This window comes from Rhinoraja longicauda, chromosome 1, assembly GCF_053455715.1.
Source record: "Rhinoraja longicauda isolate Sanriku21f chromosome 1, sRhiLon1.1, whole genome shotgun sequence".
NCBI lineage: Eukaryota > Metazoa > Chordata > Chondrichthyes > Rajiformes > Arhynchobatidae > Rhinoraja > Rhinoraja longicauda.
Genome location: NC_135953.1, coordinates 93,411,266 through 93,430,344, shown reverse-complemented (window position 1 = coordinate 93,430,344; position 19,079 = coordinate 93,411,266). Strand labels below are relative to the sequence as shown.

Genomic DNA, 19,079 nt, shown 5'->3' with positions numbered 1-19,079 from the left:
CTTATACCCCTTCTCTTACCCCTTCCTTCTCCCCTCCCCTTAGAGCCTTTCCCTCTCCCTACACCCCTTCCCTCTCCCCTTATACCCCTTCCCTCTCCCCTTGCCCCACCCTCTCCCTTTATACCCCTTCCCTCTCCCCTTATACCCCTTCCCTCTCCCCTTATACCCCTTCCCTCTCCCCTTATACCCCTTCCCTCTCCCCTTATACCCCTTCCCTCTCCCCTTATACCCCTTCCCTCTCCCCTTATACCCCTTCCCTCTCCCCTTATACCCCTTCCCTCTCCCCTTATACCCCTTCCCTCTCCCCTTATACCCCTTCCCTCTCCCCTTATACCCCTTCCCTCTCCCCTTATACCCCTTCCCTCTCCCCTTATACCCCTTCCCTCTCCCCTTATACCCCTTCCCTCTCCCCTTATACCCCTTCCCTCTTCCCTCTCCCCTTATACTCCTTCCCTCTCTCCTTGCCCCACCCCTTATACCCCTTCCCTTGCCCCACCCCTTATACCCCTTCCCTTGCCCCACCCCTTATACCCCTTCCCTTGCCCCACCGCTCTCCCCTTATGCCCCACCCTTCTCCCCTTATACCTCTTCCCTTCCCTCTCCCCTTGCCCCACCGCTCTCCTTGTCCCGCCCTCTTTCCTCTTTCCTCTTTCCTCGCCCCTCTTCCCCCTCCCCGGTCAACGCCAGTTGAGTTGCGGGTTGCCCTGCTCGCGCATGCGCTGGTGCCCGCCGCGCAGGAAGTGGTGCGCGAGCGGGAGCGGAGCGGCGCGTGGTTGGTGGCCGTTGGCGGCGATGAACAGCCGGTTGCAGGAGATCCGCGAGCGGCAGAAGCTGCGGCGCCAGCTGTTGGCCCAGCAGGTGAGGGAGGGGCCGCCGTCGCCGCCCGGCGTGGGGCGGGGGTCGCAAATGGCCGCCGCCACGGGGACAGGACAGGACAGGACGCGGGCTGCGTCTGCTCTCTCCAGGCCTCTGGCCTGCGCTCCATGTGAGGCGAGCCGGGCAGCTGCAAGCCAGCCGGCCTCTGTAACCAGTCTGAGCCTCATCCAGGGCCCGGCTCAGGGTGGTGTTTGAAGCTGGGTGGTGAATCTGTGGAATTCATTGCCACGGAAAGCTGTGGAGGCTAAGTCATTGGATATTTTAAAGGCAGGGATAGACAGATGTTTGATTAGTTCGGGTGTCGGGGCAGGGGTGATGGGGACAGAGCAGGAGAATGGGGGTTAAGAGGGGAAAATTGATCAGCCATGCCCATGATTGAAGGGCAGAGACAGTAGACTTGGTGGGCTGAATGGACAGGAACCCTGCTTCCTGTAAAACTACCCCCTACTCCCAATTCCTCCGTCTACGCCGCATCTGCACCCAAGATGAGGTGTTCCATACCATCTGAAGAAGGGGCTCGACCCGAAACATCACCGATTCCTTTTCCCCAGAAATGCTGTCTGTCACGATGAGTTACTCCAGCATTTTGTGTACTTTCGATTTAAACCAGCATCTGCAGTTATTTCCAACGCTTCCATACCATCGATGCCCTCATTCTTTAGGGAATAGGGGTTCCCTTCTTCCATCATAGACGAGGCCCTCACTAGGGTCTCCACGATATCCCGCAGCTCCGCTCTTGCTCCCCCTCCCACCAATCGTAACAAGGACAGGGTTCCCCTAGTGCTCACCTTCCACCCCATCAGCCGTCGCATACAGCACATAATCCTCTGATATTTTTGCCACCTCCAACAGGATCCCACCACGAGCCACATCTTCCCATCTCTACCCCTTTCCGCAGAGACCATTCCCTCCACAAATCCCTGATCAACTGGTCCATTCCCACTCAAACCACCCCCTCCCCAGGTACTTTCCCCTGCAACTGCAAGAGATGCAACTCCTGTCCCCATACCTCCCCCTCGACTCCGTTCAAGGACCCCGACAGTCTTTTCAGGTGAGGCTGAGGTTCACTTGCACCTCCTCCAGCCTCATCTACTGTACCTCCTGTTCCAGGTGTGGACTCCAGTATATTGGTGAGACCAAGCACAGGTTCGGCGATCGTTTAGCTGAACTCCGCTCAGTCCACCTGAACCTACCTAATCTTCCGGTTACTGGACACTTTAACCCCCTTCCCATTCCCAGGCTGACCTTTCTGTCCTGGGCCTCTTCCATTGTCAGACTGAGGCCCAGCGCAAATTGGAGGAACAGCACCTCAATATTTCATTTGGGCAGCTTACACCCCCAGTGGTATGAACATTGACTTCTCTAACTTCAAATAACCCTTGCTTTCCTTCTCTCACCATCTTGTCCCCTTCCCAGTTCTCCGACCAGTCTTACTGTCCCGGCCTACATTTTATCTGTTTACTTTGTTGTTACCTTCTCCCTGCTAACAATGATCTATTCTACATGTTCCTTGATCTCTATTCCCTTTGCCCTGTTTTGACACCTTCACACGTCACTCAGAAGAAGGGTCTCGACTCGAAAAGTCACCCATTCCTTCTCTCCAGAGATGCTGCCTGTCCCGTTGAGTTACTCCAGCATTTTGAGTCTATCTATTGATGGGCTGAGTGGCCCAATTCTGCTCCTAACATTTATGAACATGATCTTCAATGTGTGGAGGCACACGCAGCTGCAGATGCTGGAATCCTAGGTGGAGTCAGGCAGCATCCGTTGAGGGAGTAGACAGGCAACGTTTTGGGTTGAATCCCTCAGATGCGGACCTGTTCTATATTCAATTCAATAGTGTTACTTTTCCCTACATTCACCACAGGATCATAAGTGATCCCCTTGCAGAGTTTCAAATCTAGGTATGCCTTTGGTGGGAGAGGAGAAAAGCAAACTTACAGTATTTAAATTTATAAAAAGGTGTGATGCTGCAAACCTACAGTAGTTTCTAAAAGTAAGTAGAAAGGCAGCAGGCGAGAGAGTATCAACGCTGCAGGTTAATCCAAACATTGCGTATTCAGCACAAAAACAGAAATGGACCAGACAGCTTGTGTGGAGTGTTCTGATGAATTATCATTGCCCTGACATTTTAACTATTCACTCTTTGCAGATGCTGCCAGTCCTTGGTACATGCAGCATTTTTGTGTTTTCCAACATTTGCAGTGTTTTCCCTGTGGAATACTTGGGGCTGGTGTTAAGGTTGTGTGCCTATAAAATGGCGCTGTTTTTAGAAGATCAATAATCTCTAATCAGTACAAATGCTGTTTTATTGTGCATCTGTAGAATTTCGAGAGGATCCTTGTGGACGTGCGAATTTTCACAGATGCCTCAAAAAGAAAATATGCTGATGTGCTTTTTTAGTCACCATATCATTGTGAAGGGACTGGCTAGGTTGGTGGTGGCTTGGAATCTGAACCTGTCAATCATCTTTACAGCAGCATCCTTAAGTCAACCACCTTCTCTTTTGTCTTGCTAGCATTGGAGGCTAACTGCAGTGATGTAAGGTTCTTGTTTTCTTTCCTGTCCCCATTATCGTTGTTGATCTGGGCGACAACAGTGATGTGTAAGAAGGAACTGCAGGTGCTGGTTTAAACTGAAGATAGACACAAAAAGCTGGAGTAACTCAGGGGGACAGGCAGCATCTCTGGAGAGAAGGAATGGGTGAAGTTTCGTGTCAAGACCCTTCTGACTGGTGTAATTGGCAAACTTTAAGATCAAAGTGGCATTGAACTTGGGCATAGAGACATGGATGTACGAGGATAGATCAAGCGGCTGAATACACAATTGTGAGGGGCGCCAGGGTGGAGAAAATGTTATGACCAATTTTAACTTACTGAGGTCTGCCAGTGAGAAAGACCAGGTCCATTGCAGATAGAGAGCCTCAAAGCTAAGGTCAAGAAAAATTTGAAAATGTTTATTTGGTATTATTTTTGTTGAAATCTGAACTGTAGCAATGAATAGTTTCCTTACATAGATGTTCTTATTGACAGGTTATCCACAACTGAATATAGTGCAAGAGAGATGGTGTCCTCTGTAGACCTATTTTTTTTGTGTGTACAGATTGCAAGGGGCTGAGATTGTCCAGAAGAGTGATACAGATGTGGGCCACTTTAATCTTTAAAAGCATTTCATTATGGTCGTTAGGAAAAAAAACTGCAGATACTGGTTTAAATCAAATGTAGACACAAAATGCTGGAGTAACTTAGCGGGTCAGATAGCATCTCTGGAGAGAAGGAATGGGTGGCATTTCAGATCAAGACCCTTCTGAAGAAGGAACACTTGATGTTTCGGGTCGAGACCCTTCTTCTGAAGAAGGGTCTCGACCCAAAACATCCCGCGTTCCTTCTCTCCAGAGATGCTGCCTGACCTGCTGAGTTACTCCAGCATTTTGTGTCTACCTTCATGATGGTTGCTGTTAGAGCTGCTGGGTGGCATCATTGAGACTGGTTAATTCATTTTTCTTTGGGACTATAATGATGGAAGTTTCCTTGAAGCAGATGGGAAGAGTAGACTGTTAAAGTGGGAGGTTGACGATGTCAGCAAAGACTTTGACTAGTTGATTGATGCATGATTTCAGACCCTAACAAGGAATTTCATCCAAACTGGCCGCTGGTTTACCGAGAGTTTACCTTCGTGAAAGCAGATTTGAATTTTGCCACAGATATATGGGACAGAACCAGCAAGGATGGGGGAACGTACCTTGTGGAACTTTATTTGCCTGATCAAAATGGACGTAAATGTCACCGAGTTCATCTGGTAGAGATGTGTTGTAGCCAGAGTTTACCCCCAATTTAGACTTGTACCGCTGCCAGTTACCTGGAAGCAGCTTGATTGAATTGAGCCTTGTCTTGGAATCCTCTGTAGGCATCCGTGATAGCCTTTCAGCGATCATACTTTCTTGAAAGTGTGAGATCATCCTTCTTAACAGCCATGGGTCTGAACTTTGCAGAGAGTGAACCTCCCTGTTTATCTGGAATTTCTGGTTAGGATAGATCTTATTTGTCTATCCAAGCGGTAACAGGGAGAACGTGCAAACTCCACACCGACAGCACCCAAAGTCAGGATCTCTGGCACTGAGGCAGAGGCTTTATCAGCTGCACCACTGTTCCGCCCTTCTTGATGAAACCGGTGGTGACTGAGGTCTATTCATTCTGGCTGGATGAAGTGGTCTTGAAGTGGTTGAAGTTCACTGTCTTTCTGTTTAATTTACTGATTGTATGCCACCTTGCCACCTTCCCATCAGCTAACAATGAACCATTCTACATTTCCTTATCATCGTCTGCTTTGATCTGTCGTTTTCACACCTTACCCGTCCATATCTCTAGACTCCCTCTCCCCTGACTCAGTCTAAAGAAGGGTCTCGACTTGAAACATCACCTGCTCCTCTTCAAGAGATTCACTTGATTCCAAATGACTATACCTACCATATGCCTCCTTCTTTTCGTTGACCAGAGCCTCAATATCTCTTTATTCACAAAATGCTGGAGTAACTCAGCAGGTCAGGCAGCATCTCAGGAGAGAAGGAATGGGTGACGTTTCGGGTCGAGACCCTTCTTCAGACTGGGGTTCCTACAGCTGCCAGTCTTGCCCGTCAAAGGAACACGCTGACCATGATCACTATCGCATTTAAAAACCTCCCACTTAGCAGATTTACTTTATTGCTTTACCTACAAAAGTCCTCCCCACAATCAACTACTAAAGTTCCCTTCGAATACCATTAAAATTGGCTTTGCCTGAATTTGGTACTTTTGGACCAGTCCTATTCTTTATCATTTGCAATTTTAAAACTAATAGAATTATGGTCACTTTCCCAAAATACCCATCCACGAATACTTCAATCAACTGGCCTGCCTCATTTCCCAAGATGGGATTGGGTTTATCCCTTCTCTCGCAGCCCCATCTACATTTTGATTGAGAAAAGTTTCCTGAATACATTTACAAATTCCACTCCATTCAAACCCTGTGCACTACGACAATCCCAGTCAATATTTAGAAAGTCAAAATCCCCACTATTACAACCCTCTTATTCATGTAGATCTCCTGTTATCTCCCTACATATATCTTCCTGATGATTACTGAGGGCCTATAAATATAATTCCATCAAATTGATCGCTCCCTTATTTCTCAATTCCACCCATTTAGGTTCACTGGACGATCCCCCAAGGATATCCTCATTAAACCACTATGATTTTCTTTCCCAAAAATGCAACTTCCCCTCCTCTTCCACCTCCACCTCTATCCCCGCTGTAGTGTTTGTACCCCAGAATGTTGAGATGCCAGTCCTGTCTTTCCCTCAGCCATGTTTCTGTAATAGCTAGTTGTAATAGTCCCAGTCCCATGTAACTATCCATGCTTGGAATCGATCAGTGTTACTTGTTAGGCTTTCTGTATTGTAATCAGCAGTTCAAAACCATTAGTTTTCCCTTACTCCCCGCCTGTCTTGTTTATTGAGGACAGAATAGACGGTAGCTGCTGGAATCATGAGCAAAAAACAAAGTGGAAGAACTGAATGGGTCAGGCAGCATCAATGGAGATATTGGAAAGATGATGTTTTGGGTTGGGACCCCTCTTCAGACTGGTGTAGGGGGAAAAAGCTGAAAAAAGGAGGTGGAGTGGGAGCAAAGACTGGCACGTGATTGGTGGTTAAAGATGGGAAGGCCATATTGGCAGATGGGTGGAGATAGTGATAAAGGTTAGGTACAAAGGAGACAAAAGAGTGTCAAAAACGTACTTTGTTTTCGCAGTCAATCGGCAATAATGAACATCATTCACCCATCCCTCCCCCCCGGTCCGTTATAATGACGGTTTACTGTATTTGTGTCAACCTTCTCATCTGCCACCCTTCAAAGTCGCCACCCTTTGAAGTAATTTCTAGCAAATGTCCCTGCCTCAGAAGAGATTCCAATGATCCAAAAATCTGACCCCTGCTGCAGTAGCTCAGCCAAATCAATCTGCCCTAATCTCCTGTTCCTTCTCTCACTTACATTATTGCTATCGGCATTAAAATATTAAATCAGATACATTTTATTATACTCCAACCTTTCAAAAAAATATTATTTTCTTCACTTTTCTTTAAGAATACCTCTTTACCTTTCTATGACCTTTCTAAAGAATGATTCCTTTTGTGTAGCTTAACTAATAAAGTTGTTTTGTTTCCTTAGCTCGGAGCTGAAAATGCAGATAACATAGGAGCAGTTCTAAACAGCAAAGAAGAACAGAGGGAAATTGCTGAAACAAGGGAAACTTGCAGGTTAGTATGAAGGCATTTGTTTTCTGAATCTTTCTAGATAACGTATTTAAAAGAAAACAGTTTATAGGATGTTAAATTTAGATTGCCAATAACTACAGTTTGATCTGTACAGCCAGCAATAAACTCAATAAACTTCGTTCAGGGAACATAAAGCTGCATAGAACAGCATTCTTAAGTTGATGTTCAAAAGAGATGTGACTTCTTTACATAGTGCAATCTTGCATAGCTTCAGCATCATTCTTTAACAAAGATGGAAAGGGAACTATTTCAGTTTGCGGATAGCATTCCCTGACTCTTAGATTCCTTCACTTGGAGCCTATATTTTTAGTGCAATTTACTTGCAAATTTGGTGAGCAAACAACTTTGAAGTTGTTGGCAGAAGTTGCTCTTCAGAAATGTAAGTTAATACATCCTTTGCAGCATGTGTATTTGCTTTTCCGTAAACCCCAAGCTTGGAATCTGCAACTGTACAAATGAAAAATTCTAGGTGTTTGTCTGCGTCCCAGAGTACAATGACATGTTATTTAATAAGTTCAATTATCCTCATTTCAACTTTAGAAGACCAATTTGGTATACTGTAGAATTTTCCTTTTGTATTTGGAAAGAAACAATATGTACTTTGGAGAGAAGCAATTTTCAATTGTACAAGTGCCTATGCTTGGATCTTATTTGTTAACTAGGTGATACTAACTTTATAACTTCATGTAGTAGTCTTCAATTTAACTTTTGATTTAAGAAAAAAACAAAATTTGTAGATTAGTATCACTGTGAATCTCACTTTCATGTTTGCACTTGTTACTTCTGAGAAATTTTACAAAACATGCAGATGCTGCAGAATCAGGCATTATCTGCCATGTTTTGCATTTAAATTTGAATGTTCAACAAATATTACAGCAATCCGAAGAGCAGATTCTTGTGTTTTATTGATGCTAACGAGGCATTGTCAACTGAGGAAAATATCTGAAGTTCACTGCTATTTTGAATAATTAATAATCTCAGTATCTGTAAAAATTATATTCCAGCATAAAATCAAGTTAAATTGAGTCATCAATTTCAAGATCCAGATCGATCAAGAAAATGCACTATTGCCATCAGTGCCCCCTTGTAATATGTTGTGGTTTGAAGTATTTGTTTCTATTCCTATTTATTGAAATCTGCTTGATATTTTGTACTTCAGTTATAAAATCCAAGCCAGGTATTTAAAGGATTGCTTTTGAGCAGAATTTTTTTTTTCAGTGACTAACTTAAGAATTTTAATTATTAAATCAAATATTTTTAATGGAAGAAACTGGCAAAGTTTATCAAATCATTTCTGTTTATTCGTTGTGCAACTGCAGAGTTGTTGCAAATAGGTAACTCGAGTGTTGTACTTTCACATTCTCTGCAGCTGAGCCATTTCATTATGTAAAATGCAACGGTTTTATTTTGATCATTGGCAATTGAGTAACAATGTGGTTGTAATAGTTGGAGTTGATTATAATATTCTCAACTCTAGTGCTACGTGATGACACAGTAAAATTACTCTTTCTATTGCAGCAACCCAGCCTCTATTGAATTGTGCTGTGGATAGATGTGTGTGCGGTCATGGTTCGCTTGAACAAAATAGGGTACTTTGTTTCCTCCTGTGATTAAGAATGGTACTGCACATAATATATACAGAAGTTTATGCATCCATTTTTTTGTACTTTGCATGGTAGAACAGCCATGTCATTAGTAAGACTAACAATTTGAGGTTGAATTATGGGGAATTCTGTTATAATTCTTTTTCACGTAACACAGAGTTGAGACTTGTCTATCATGAAAGTATGTCTTTAAAATTTTAGGAATATTTTTCTCCACACGGATTAAGGGTTCATTCATTCATTATTGAAATAAGTGAAAGAAAGTATTTCCCTTGTTCATAGAAAAGCAGATGTGCACTATTATTTGTAAATATACCTCTTAATCTAATGATTGTTTGTGTTAAAATTTATTTCATTAAGAAATAATTCTTAATGAATTATTAAGAATTCATTGTTCCTACCCAGCCCAGAAGGAATTGGGTTGGAAAGTAGTTTGACCAAGAAAAATAACAAGCTAAACTGAGCTGATGGCCTTTAATTCTTGAAGTAACACGGTTTTGGAAAATTGCTCATTTGTAGCATAGATGAGTATTTTTATAATTGCGAACTATCTGTTTATAGATGCATAGAGATTGAACAGAGTGAAGAAAAGGTATAGATCAAAATTGCATATATCATGAAGCTGGTAAGCACTGTTTGATGAAAAGAACTGATGGGAATAAGCTGCACTGAAGTAATTAACAGTTTCATAACAATGTTAGCAAATCCTGTCAAAGCTAAATTAACTACTTGATTCTTTGAGTGATTATTGCCAAATACACTCTTGTTAGAGGAGTTATATTAAAAAGTCTGTTTTAATCAGAACTGATCTGTTTTAATCAGAACTGATCTCTCTATCCTCGCCCTTATAACTATCCCGGAACATTTTTTGATGTTTAGCTCGTGTTGGATTCAAATTCCTTTAGCAGATTATAGTCAAGCTATTTTAAATAGTCCATTTTAAATATCCTCAGTAACTATGAAATTGCCACAGTGATGAGTTAAAAATACTTCCAAAGGCCTAATGTAGGCAAACAGTTTAGTGCAATATCTTTGAATGATAGATGGCCATTTGACATTGGTTACATTTTACAGCTGTTTTATGGATAGTTGTACACATTTCCTATACAAACATATGGATGTGGCTTGTGGTTATGATTATTTTTATGCCCCAATATTAAAAAGCAAAATGTCTGATACTGTGTTTCCTCTTTTGGTTTCATTGAGGCTGCAGATATGCATTAAATTGAATATTTTACTGTTTTTGCACAGCAATCCTGCTGAATTGCTTAGAATGTTTTCCCAAGTTAAAAGTACAACGTAATCTATAATCTGTGGGAAGTTTCCCAATTTTTGCTAGAAGTTGTGCATAATGTCTAGTGGTCTAATCTTCTGCTAAATGAGAATCAGTGATTGGACAAATCAAAAGATATATCACATAATTGATGCATTATATTATGTTACATGCTGATCAAATTAACTGCACTGTAGTTGAATCTATATGTGCAAATTGGTGTAATAGAAATAGCTTTATACCAACAGCGTAAGGGTTTGAGAAAGTCCAGAAAATCAAATTTTATTATAGTTCTACTTTTGTTTTCAGCAGAGCTGTAAGCATCATTCAAAGAATTGGTCAAGTTTGTACTTGTATTTCTGTTTGTGCTTGTGAACAATCTTTGGACCCATCGGAACTGAAGATTTTTATTTTTGAATGTTATGCAATGTTTAAATCTGGAAAAGCTGTGTGAGGAGATCAATGAAACCAAATTTTGGTACAACAGTGATTCACTTAATGATAAACAAATTTTATAAAGAAAGATCAAGTTTTGTCAAGCTGGTATGAAGTTTGTACCTAAGGTACACAAGGTAGTGAGGAGGAAAGAAGATAGGACATTTTCCAGGTATGGTTTAGGATTAGCAATCTGGAATAATCTTTCCTTGTTGTTCTTGATTAATTATACATAGCTGAGGTTCTACAGCTTCACAGTATGGTTAACACCAGATAAAGAATGTTTTCGCACGGTATTGAATGTCACAGAGGGTTAGAAAAATAAACTTTTACCTATTGGCAATAGTTACAACAGACAACTTGAATGTGTAGTGTCATTAATGGCGATCTCGTGAAATATATTCATTTCAGTCCTAGAACTCTTCTAATTGGCATAAAACCACAACATAAAAGCATTTTTCAAGGTTCATAAGTGGCTTTTGAGTTTAGGATTAGGGTACAAATTGTCCAGTTGGAACATTGGTTTGTGCAAACAATAGGAAAATGTAATTTTCCTAATATATATGACTTCAGAGTGTCAAAAAATAACCATTGCCTTGAAGTAGTGTCTATATTTTTGTTCCATTTTGAATTTTCATGAGAATTCTTGGCGTTTAAAACTAATGCATCAGGTAAAATACATTCCGCCACTTGCAGTTCTGGAGAGATTGCACTTTTCTAAAAATCCCTTAACATTCCATATCAATATATAACCATGAACTTACTGCAATGAACACAGTTAAAACAGTTTATCGATTTCTGATTATTTGGTACAATTCAGTACAGTTCTGTCACCATCAGCTTTTTGTATATATAAAATGCTTAATCACTTCATTAAGATTTGGGATTGGGATTTGTTTCCTCTTGCCCTATGTTACAGTTATTATGCATCAAAAATATGCAAAACTGCAACAAATGGGGCAATTTGGATGCAAACATTGATGAATCTAAGATGAAAGTTTTAGTGAGTAAAGACCAATTTAATCAAAACACAACGATTCTAGATGATGATGCATTTTTGTTTCCTTTTTTTAAAGGAGCAGACTGTTCTGGTGAGTACTTTTCAAAGAAAAAAATATTTCTCCAAAGTTTTGATGGAGAATGCAGCTTTAATATTGGTACATTCCTCCTCTGGTGTCATGTGCTAAAATTACACAATCAATTTAAGAGAATTTATAGTTCGACAATCTAATCTTTTGAATTATAGCATTTGAAAAATCAAGGGTATTTGCATTTCAATCAAAATGAAACATTGTGAAACTCCAACCCATCCTGTAATTCCTTGTTATATTTGTTTCAAGTTTTCATTCCATATTAAAGCTCCATTTGTAACCAGTAGTGTAAACTTCATAATTTATGGTAGCCGATTATTTTGCTCTGCCAGCATCTTTCATGTACAGATTGCAATAGTATTTGATGCACTTATGTGTAAATTAATTCATGGAATGGGAGGGGTGAGAATGATAATTCATTGCAACATTTGGAGATAGCCAGAATAATTTTGGGTTGTTTGCATATTATTGCTGCAATATATTATGCATGTGCATGTAAGAGAAATATTCTTACATCTATGGTATTTCTTAGGAAATAATGCCTTTCGTAACATATATATTTTGTTTGATGCTTCTAGGGCAACTTATGACACATCAGCCTCAATTACGAAGCGCAGACTTCCAGAAGAAGGGGAAGCAAGTGAAGAAGAATTTGAAGAATACAAAGTAATTATGTCATGCAATGCTTCTGGGTTTATTTATCCTAAATATTAATATTGATAGAGGTGCTCCCTATTTCCTTTGTCTGGTACATCACATTTTAAGAATAATGATACGAATTTCAGAATTATTTCCTAAAAAATAATATGTAATTAGCTTGTGGTGTTCATCAGTGTGCTCATCACAAAGATCTGTAAATTAATATCAAGCTGAAAATAATCCAGTATATTTGCTTTAGAATGTGTCAATGTATGAAATTATCTTCAATGTTTGTTCGTAAAATAAAACTTGGCAAAATGTGCTGTTAGAAGGGAAAAGTGAAATTATTCAAAGGGTTTAGATTAAATTTGCTCAGTTTACTTTAAATCAGAAAAAGACAAAGTGCTGGAGTAACTCGGGGTCAGGCAACATCTCTGGGGAACATGGATAGGTGACGTTTCAGGTCAGAACCCTTTTACAGAACAAAAATCGCTGAGTTACTCCAGCACTATAGGAAGGAACTGCGGGAGCTGGTTTATACCGAAGATAGACGTAACATGCTGGAGTAACTCAGCGGGTCAGGCAGCATCTCTGGAGTAAAGGAATAGGTGATGTTTCAGGTCAGAACCCTTCTGCAGACTGAAAGTAGAGGTGGGGCGGTTAGAAGCACTTTATCTTTCTTTTGTAAATCAGCATCTGCAGTTCCTTGTTTCTCCATTTTACTTGAAAACAGGTTGATTTGAAATATGTATTTTTTCCAGAGGAATTTTGCTGACCTGTATATTGATTTAACTTGATGTTTAATTCTAAGAACAGTTTACTGGAAGCTGTCTGCCAGTCTACATTTGGTTTCATCAGTGCAGAGGGGATCACATTGTGAGCACTGAATGAAGTACATTTGTTTGTAGTAGAAACTGCATATGAGTCACTAATTCACCGGGAAAGACTGTTTAGGTTTCTGGATGGTGGAAAGGAAAAAGATGAAAGAAAAGTGATATGTGGGAAATCCTGTGATAGGATGGGAAAGTACTATATAACTGGAATGATAGTTTGTGGGGACTCTGATAAGTTCTGATTGCAACTTCTTGATCCTTGCTTCAGAAAGATTATTTGTCATCATAATTATAGTCCATTACCCACGTATCATTTGGACAATATTTAACCTTCCTAAAATCACAATATTGTTTGTAAAGTAGGATGTTAACACAAAACTTTAACTATAGCCTAAGTAATGATTTTTATAGGTATAGAATGTTGTACTTGGTGTGCTTAGTTATATCATTGATTCCATAATTATGTTCTGCAAATTTATTAACTTGTCCTGGCTCCTTTTTTTGTTTACAATTCTTGCTATCTGTTATACATTGGCTTCCTTCAGAGGAAGGAAGCCGCAACATTTCAACAGGACATTCTTCACCTGGAATGGAGAGCTTTTTGTGACATTAAACTATTGAAAGTTGTTGTATTTTAACTCTTAAACAGATTAATAATATTGGCCACCAGTAAGGTGTTCTCACAAACATTAACTCTAAATTAAATTATACAAACCCTTTTTTTCCTAAATATACTTTATTAAAAATTCATCTATGGTCAGTTGAACTATGCTCATTCTCTGTACTCTGCCTCTGACCTTAATACCATAAGCTGACCTGGGAAGCCCATCTCCATAACATCGACATAAATATGCTTAAAGGGATGGGAATCTGATATTTTAAGCTAAAAAATATTAATATTTAACTTGTTGAAAAGATGTTCTACCCAGCTTATACAAATATACAATTCTAAAATGGCTGTTTTGAACGTGCAAAATTGAATACAACCTGTACTCAAAGGAAACTACTGTAGAATTATAAATCTATTTTAGTGTTCACAAATATTTACTCTGTTGATAGGATGAAGTTGTGGAAGAGGAGGAAACAGAAATGCAATACAATGAGGAAATCTACAAAGATTCCAGCACCTTTCTAAAGGTAAATACATGATTTTTAAATATTGGACCTGACAAAAGTATACTAAGCGGCGAATCATCTAATTAGCAGGATGCACTTTTTAACTTCAATGACAATAAGAAACTTAATGTTTAGTGATATTACTTCAATAACATTGAAGAGCTCGAACTATAAAATATCAAAATTGGACTGTGCAAGCCAACTATTTACTGTACTTCCCAAAAAGCTATAAAAACACGACAATGATAAAACATTATCATTCCATGTACGATCATTACATGCAGCACCTGGGGCGATCTGATCACCATAAAGAGACTAAGTTCAAATATGGTGTGAAATATTTATTGTAAACATGAAAATGATAGTAACGAAGCATTCCTGTTGAATTGCCATTTTTCATTTTAAACAAAGTAACAGCAGGCTTATTTCGTCAGTGGTTGCAAGCACCATGCTAGAAAGTAATAAGCAATGGAGCACAAAATCAAATGTCAGGTATCACAAATTGGATTGTTTAAAGCCTTTGGGAATTAAAGTTTAAATACCTGGTTAAATAAACATATTTATCAGGCATTACTACCTCCAATTAAATTTGCATTTTACCTTTAAGTATAACATTCCATGATTATCCATAGGAATACAATCAAACTAAATTGCCACTTAACCAAAAGAGAAGATATTGGAACTTACCCAAAAGTTTGCTTGGATGTTTCATTTAGAAAATAAATTTGCCATTTACATTGTCCTTCGAAACTTCCCTGTCCCAGTTGTTTTACTTTGGGGAGCATTCTTTAAAGTAATATATTGGAGGCAGATTTGAGCGTAGCATATTTTCACACACAGTCCTGTGTTATTCCGGTTTCCTGTTCTTTTGTAGTCTTCTGCCAGAAAATAGACATGAAAGATATTTTTAGCATCTGCAAAATTAGTCTACATCTCTGTTTAACAGCTGATCTGAAATACTGGGCCCCAACAGAGTAGCCCTCCCTCAATATTATATTAGAGGTTTGGTGCAGGTGCTCAAGTCTTGGCACTGGGACTTGAAATTGCAACCTTTGACAGATTAGTCAATGACATGATAATGAGTATATTACGACTATATTAACTTCTGTGTGGAGAACACAGTACCCACCAGGACTGTATGGTGTTTCTCCAACAACAAACCCTGGGTCAACCCTGACATAAAGGATCTCCTTAAGGAGAAAAAGAGGGCCTTTAAGTCGGGAAATAAGGAGGAACTGAAGGCTGTGCAAAAGTAGCTGAGAAGGAAGATCAGAGAAGGGAAGAACAGCTACAGGAAGAAGATGGAGGACCAGCTGCAGAGGAACAACATCAGTGGAGTCTGGAGAGGCCTCAAAACCATTTCTGGGTACAAGGAACCGGAGTCCGGGGCCGTGGGGGACCAGAAGTGGGTGAACGATCTGAAACTTTTCTTCAACGGGTTCGATCAGTCACCTACCCCTCCCCCAGTCCAGTCACCCCTGCTGCAGCCCCCCCTTGTCTGCATGTCCAGTACACTGCCCCACCTCCCCTCCCACAGCACTTGGGTCACAGTCACCACCCTCTGCTTCTGCTTCTCCTGCCCCAACCCCACACCACCCCCCCACACCCCCTCCTCCTCTCACACCCTTGACCCACAGGACCCAGCTCCTGGGCTCCAATCTGTCTTTCTCCACAGACCAGGTGAGAAATGAGCTCAGGAAGATCAATGCGAGGAAGGCGGCTGGTCCGGATGGCATCAGCTCGAGGCTCAAGTCCTGTGCAGACCAGCTGTGCGGGATAGTGGAGCATGTCTTCAATCTGAGCCTGAAACTGGGGAGAGTTCCACAGCTGTGGAAAACATCCTGCGTGGTACCTGTACCAAAGACGCCGCACCCGAAGGAACTCAACAGCCACAGGCCGGTGGCACTGACATCACACCTGATGAAGACACTGGAGCATCTGGTCCTCGCCCATCTCCGCCCCCTGGTGAGACCATCAATGGATCCGCTGCAGTTCGCCTACCAGACTCGCATCAGGGTGGAGGACGCCATCATCTACCTATGGAACAGAGCTCTTTCACACCTGGAGAAGCCGGATAGCATGGTAAGAATCATGTTCTTTGATTTCTCTAGTGAATTCAACACCATCCAGCCGGGGCTTCTGGGGGGCAAGCTGGAGCGCACAGGAGTGGATCACCACCTCACATCCTGGATTCTGGACTATCTCACCAACCGACCACAGTATGAGACAAAGGACCTGGTCTCGGACAGGGTGGTCTGCAGCACTGGGGTTCCGCAGGGAACAGTGCTAGCTCCATTCTTGTTCACCCTGTACACTGCGGACTTCAGACACAGCTCTGCAGGCTCCTATCTACAGAAGTTTTCTGACGACTCTGCCATCGTCGGCCTCATCACGGGCGACGAGGACAGGGCATACAGAGAACTGATCAAGGAGTTTGTGGACGAATGCCAGCGGAACTGCCTCCGGATCAACGCAGGGAAAACCAGGGAGATGGTGGGAGGTGTCCGCAGGCGCAGCCAGGTGCCCCCGACACCGGTGAACATCCAGGGAATGGACATCGAGAGGGTGGATTCTTATAAGTACCTGGGTGTCTACCTCAACAATAAACTGGACTGGACTGAAAACACCGATGCGCTATACAGAAAGGGCCAGAGCAGACTTTATCTGCTGAGGAGATGCTTTGGAGAGCAGGAAGGCCAGCTCTGTCCTGGATGCCCCCTCGACTCAGTGCAGGTGGTGGGAGAGAGGAGGATGATGGCAAAGCTAACATCGCTGCCGGAAGCTAACATCGCTGCTGGACAACGACTGCCACCCCATGCAGGACACTGTAACTGCACTGAGTAGCTCCTTCAGTGACAGACTCCTTCACCCCAAGTGCGTGAAGGAGACAATAACAGCTAAGAACACCCAGAAAATGGATGACAATTTATGTATCTTTTATTTATAATGAATGATCTCTTGCTCTCTTGCTATCCACTTTGCTGCTGTAACATTGTAAATTTCCCCGGTGTGGGACGAATAAAGGTATATAATATTATTATTATTATTATGATCAGTATATGCTATGACGAATATCTTAGGACATTGTAACTAGATATAGGTGTGTGGGTGAAACAATGAAATCGAGTTTAATGTAGAAAATTGAGGTTTTACACTTCAGTAAGAGGAATCTAAAGCAAAACTAGTATTGAAATGCCCAATAATTACAGATGAGCAAAGTACAGAGGGATGTATCTCCCGGTGGCTGAGCACTTCAACTCCACCTCACACTCCCAGTCTGACCTTTCTGTCATGGGCCTCCTCCAGTGCCATAGTGAGGCCCACCGGAAATTGGAGGAACAGCACCTCATATTTCGCTTGGGCAGCTTGCAGCGCAGCGTTATGAACATTGACTTTTCCAACTTTAGATAGTTCCTCTGCCCCTCTCTTCCCCTCCCCCTTCCCAGTTCTCCCTCTATCTTCCTGTCTCCACCTATATCCTTCCTTTGTCCCACCCCCCTGACATCAGTCTGAAGAAGGGTCTCGACCCGAAACGTCACCCATTCCTTCTCTCCTGAGATGCTGTCTGACCTGCTGAGTTACTCCAGCATTTTGTGAAATAAATACCTTCGAGGGATGTATAAAGGCATATATATAGACTGAAAGATGCTGGAATTTTGAGTAAATTACATAGTGGGAGTGTTGGTGTCACTGAATGGAGGTGTAGGGTCAGTTATTGTATCTTCTTTGATTTTGCAAGGTTTCTACGTTCTCGTGTATGAATTGTGGGCAGTGGATTCTGGAGGCTAGATCAGGGAATATTTAAAGTGGATGTAGATATTTCTCTGCAAGATCAGGGAATTACACACTGGAGAAATGGCACTGAACAGATGATGAGAATTGGGGTAGATCATCAAGACAGCAGAGACCTACGTTTGCAGGAGGCATGTTGTCGTCACCTTCCAAAATCACTATACACTTCTGAACTGAATTGAACTGCTCTTTTCATTGTCCAAAACATAAGGTATTTGGAGCGTGCTCTTTTTCTATGCATTTCTTTGCTTTTACTGAAAATGTGATGGAGAAAGAAGAGTGCTTAGTGAGGAAAAAACAGCAAGAGTGAGGGAACAGTGGATGTGTAGGAGAATAGTGAGAGGGAGAGACTGAGATATGAAGCAAATCTGATGGAAAGGCACAATGGCTAGGCAATAGTAGGAGAGAGAGAAGGCACTTCATGTATCATATCATATATATATACAGCCGGAAACAGGACTTTTCGGCCCTCCAAGTCCGTGCCGCCCAGCGATCCCCGTACATTAACACTATCCTACACCCACTAGGAACAATTTTTACATTTACCCAGCCAATTAACCTACATACCTGTACGTCTTTGGAGTGTGGGAGGAAACCGAAGATCTCGGAGAAAACCCACGCAGGTCACGGGGAGAACGTACAAACTCCTTACAGTGCAGCACCCGTAGTCAGGATCGAACCTGAGTCTCCGGCGCTGCATTCGCTGTAAAGCAGCAACTCTACCGCTGCGCTACCGTGCCGCCCGTATGGAGAGATGATCCAGTAATTTAGTCAATCCCTAAAGCACTGTTAATATCGAAGGTATCACAAAAAGCTGGAGTAACTCAGCGGGTCAGGCAGCATCTCAGGAGAGAAGGAATGGGTGACGTTTCGGGTGGAGACCCTTCTTCAATACTAGATTATAAATTGTTATGCCTACATTGTGTATTTTAAATCCATCACCTAGGAGTGAGTGAATACTACCTGAACAGGCTTTTTAATATTCCTACAAATGCTTGAGGAATTTATAGTAAGTAGTAAATAACTGTCAGATCATGTACAGAAAAATTGAAAAGAAAATTAGATGGGTGAGGGAAGAGGAAGAAAATAAGCAAAATCAAAAGTACAGAT

The 19,079-nt window shown here is 41.6% G+C and overlaps 1 protein-coding gene across 4 annotated transcripts in view; it reads left to right on the top strand.

Annotated features, from left to right (window-relative positions):
- Window positions 1-733: 733 nt before the first annotated feature.
- Window positions 734-19,079, top strand: part of mettl14 (methyltransferase 14, N6-adenosine-methyltransferase non-catalytic subunit) — a 46,819-nt gene continuing 28,473 nt past the window's right edge. Inside the window, exons 1-5 of one of the 4 annotated variants that reach the window (XM_078402456.1) lie at window positions 734-858; window positions 7,080-7,168; window positions 11,575-11,589; window positions 12,168-12,255; window positions 14,121-14,198. In XM_078402456.1, the coding sequence (XP_078258582.1) occupies window positions 793-858; window positions 7,080-7,168; window positions 11,575-11,589; window positions 12,168-12,255; window positions 14,121-14,198 (336 nt within the window). In that variant the 5' untranslated portion in view covers window positions 734-792. Of the gene's footprint in view, window positions 859-7,079; window positions 7,169-8,704; window positions 8,776-11,574; window positions 11,590-12,167; window positions 12,256-14,120; window positions 14,199-19,079 lie in introns of those variants that run through there. The other 3 variants (XM_078402473.1, XM_078402466.1, XM_078402482.1) reach the window with 3 other exon arrangements.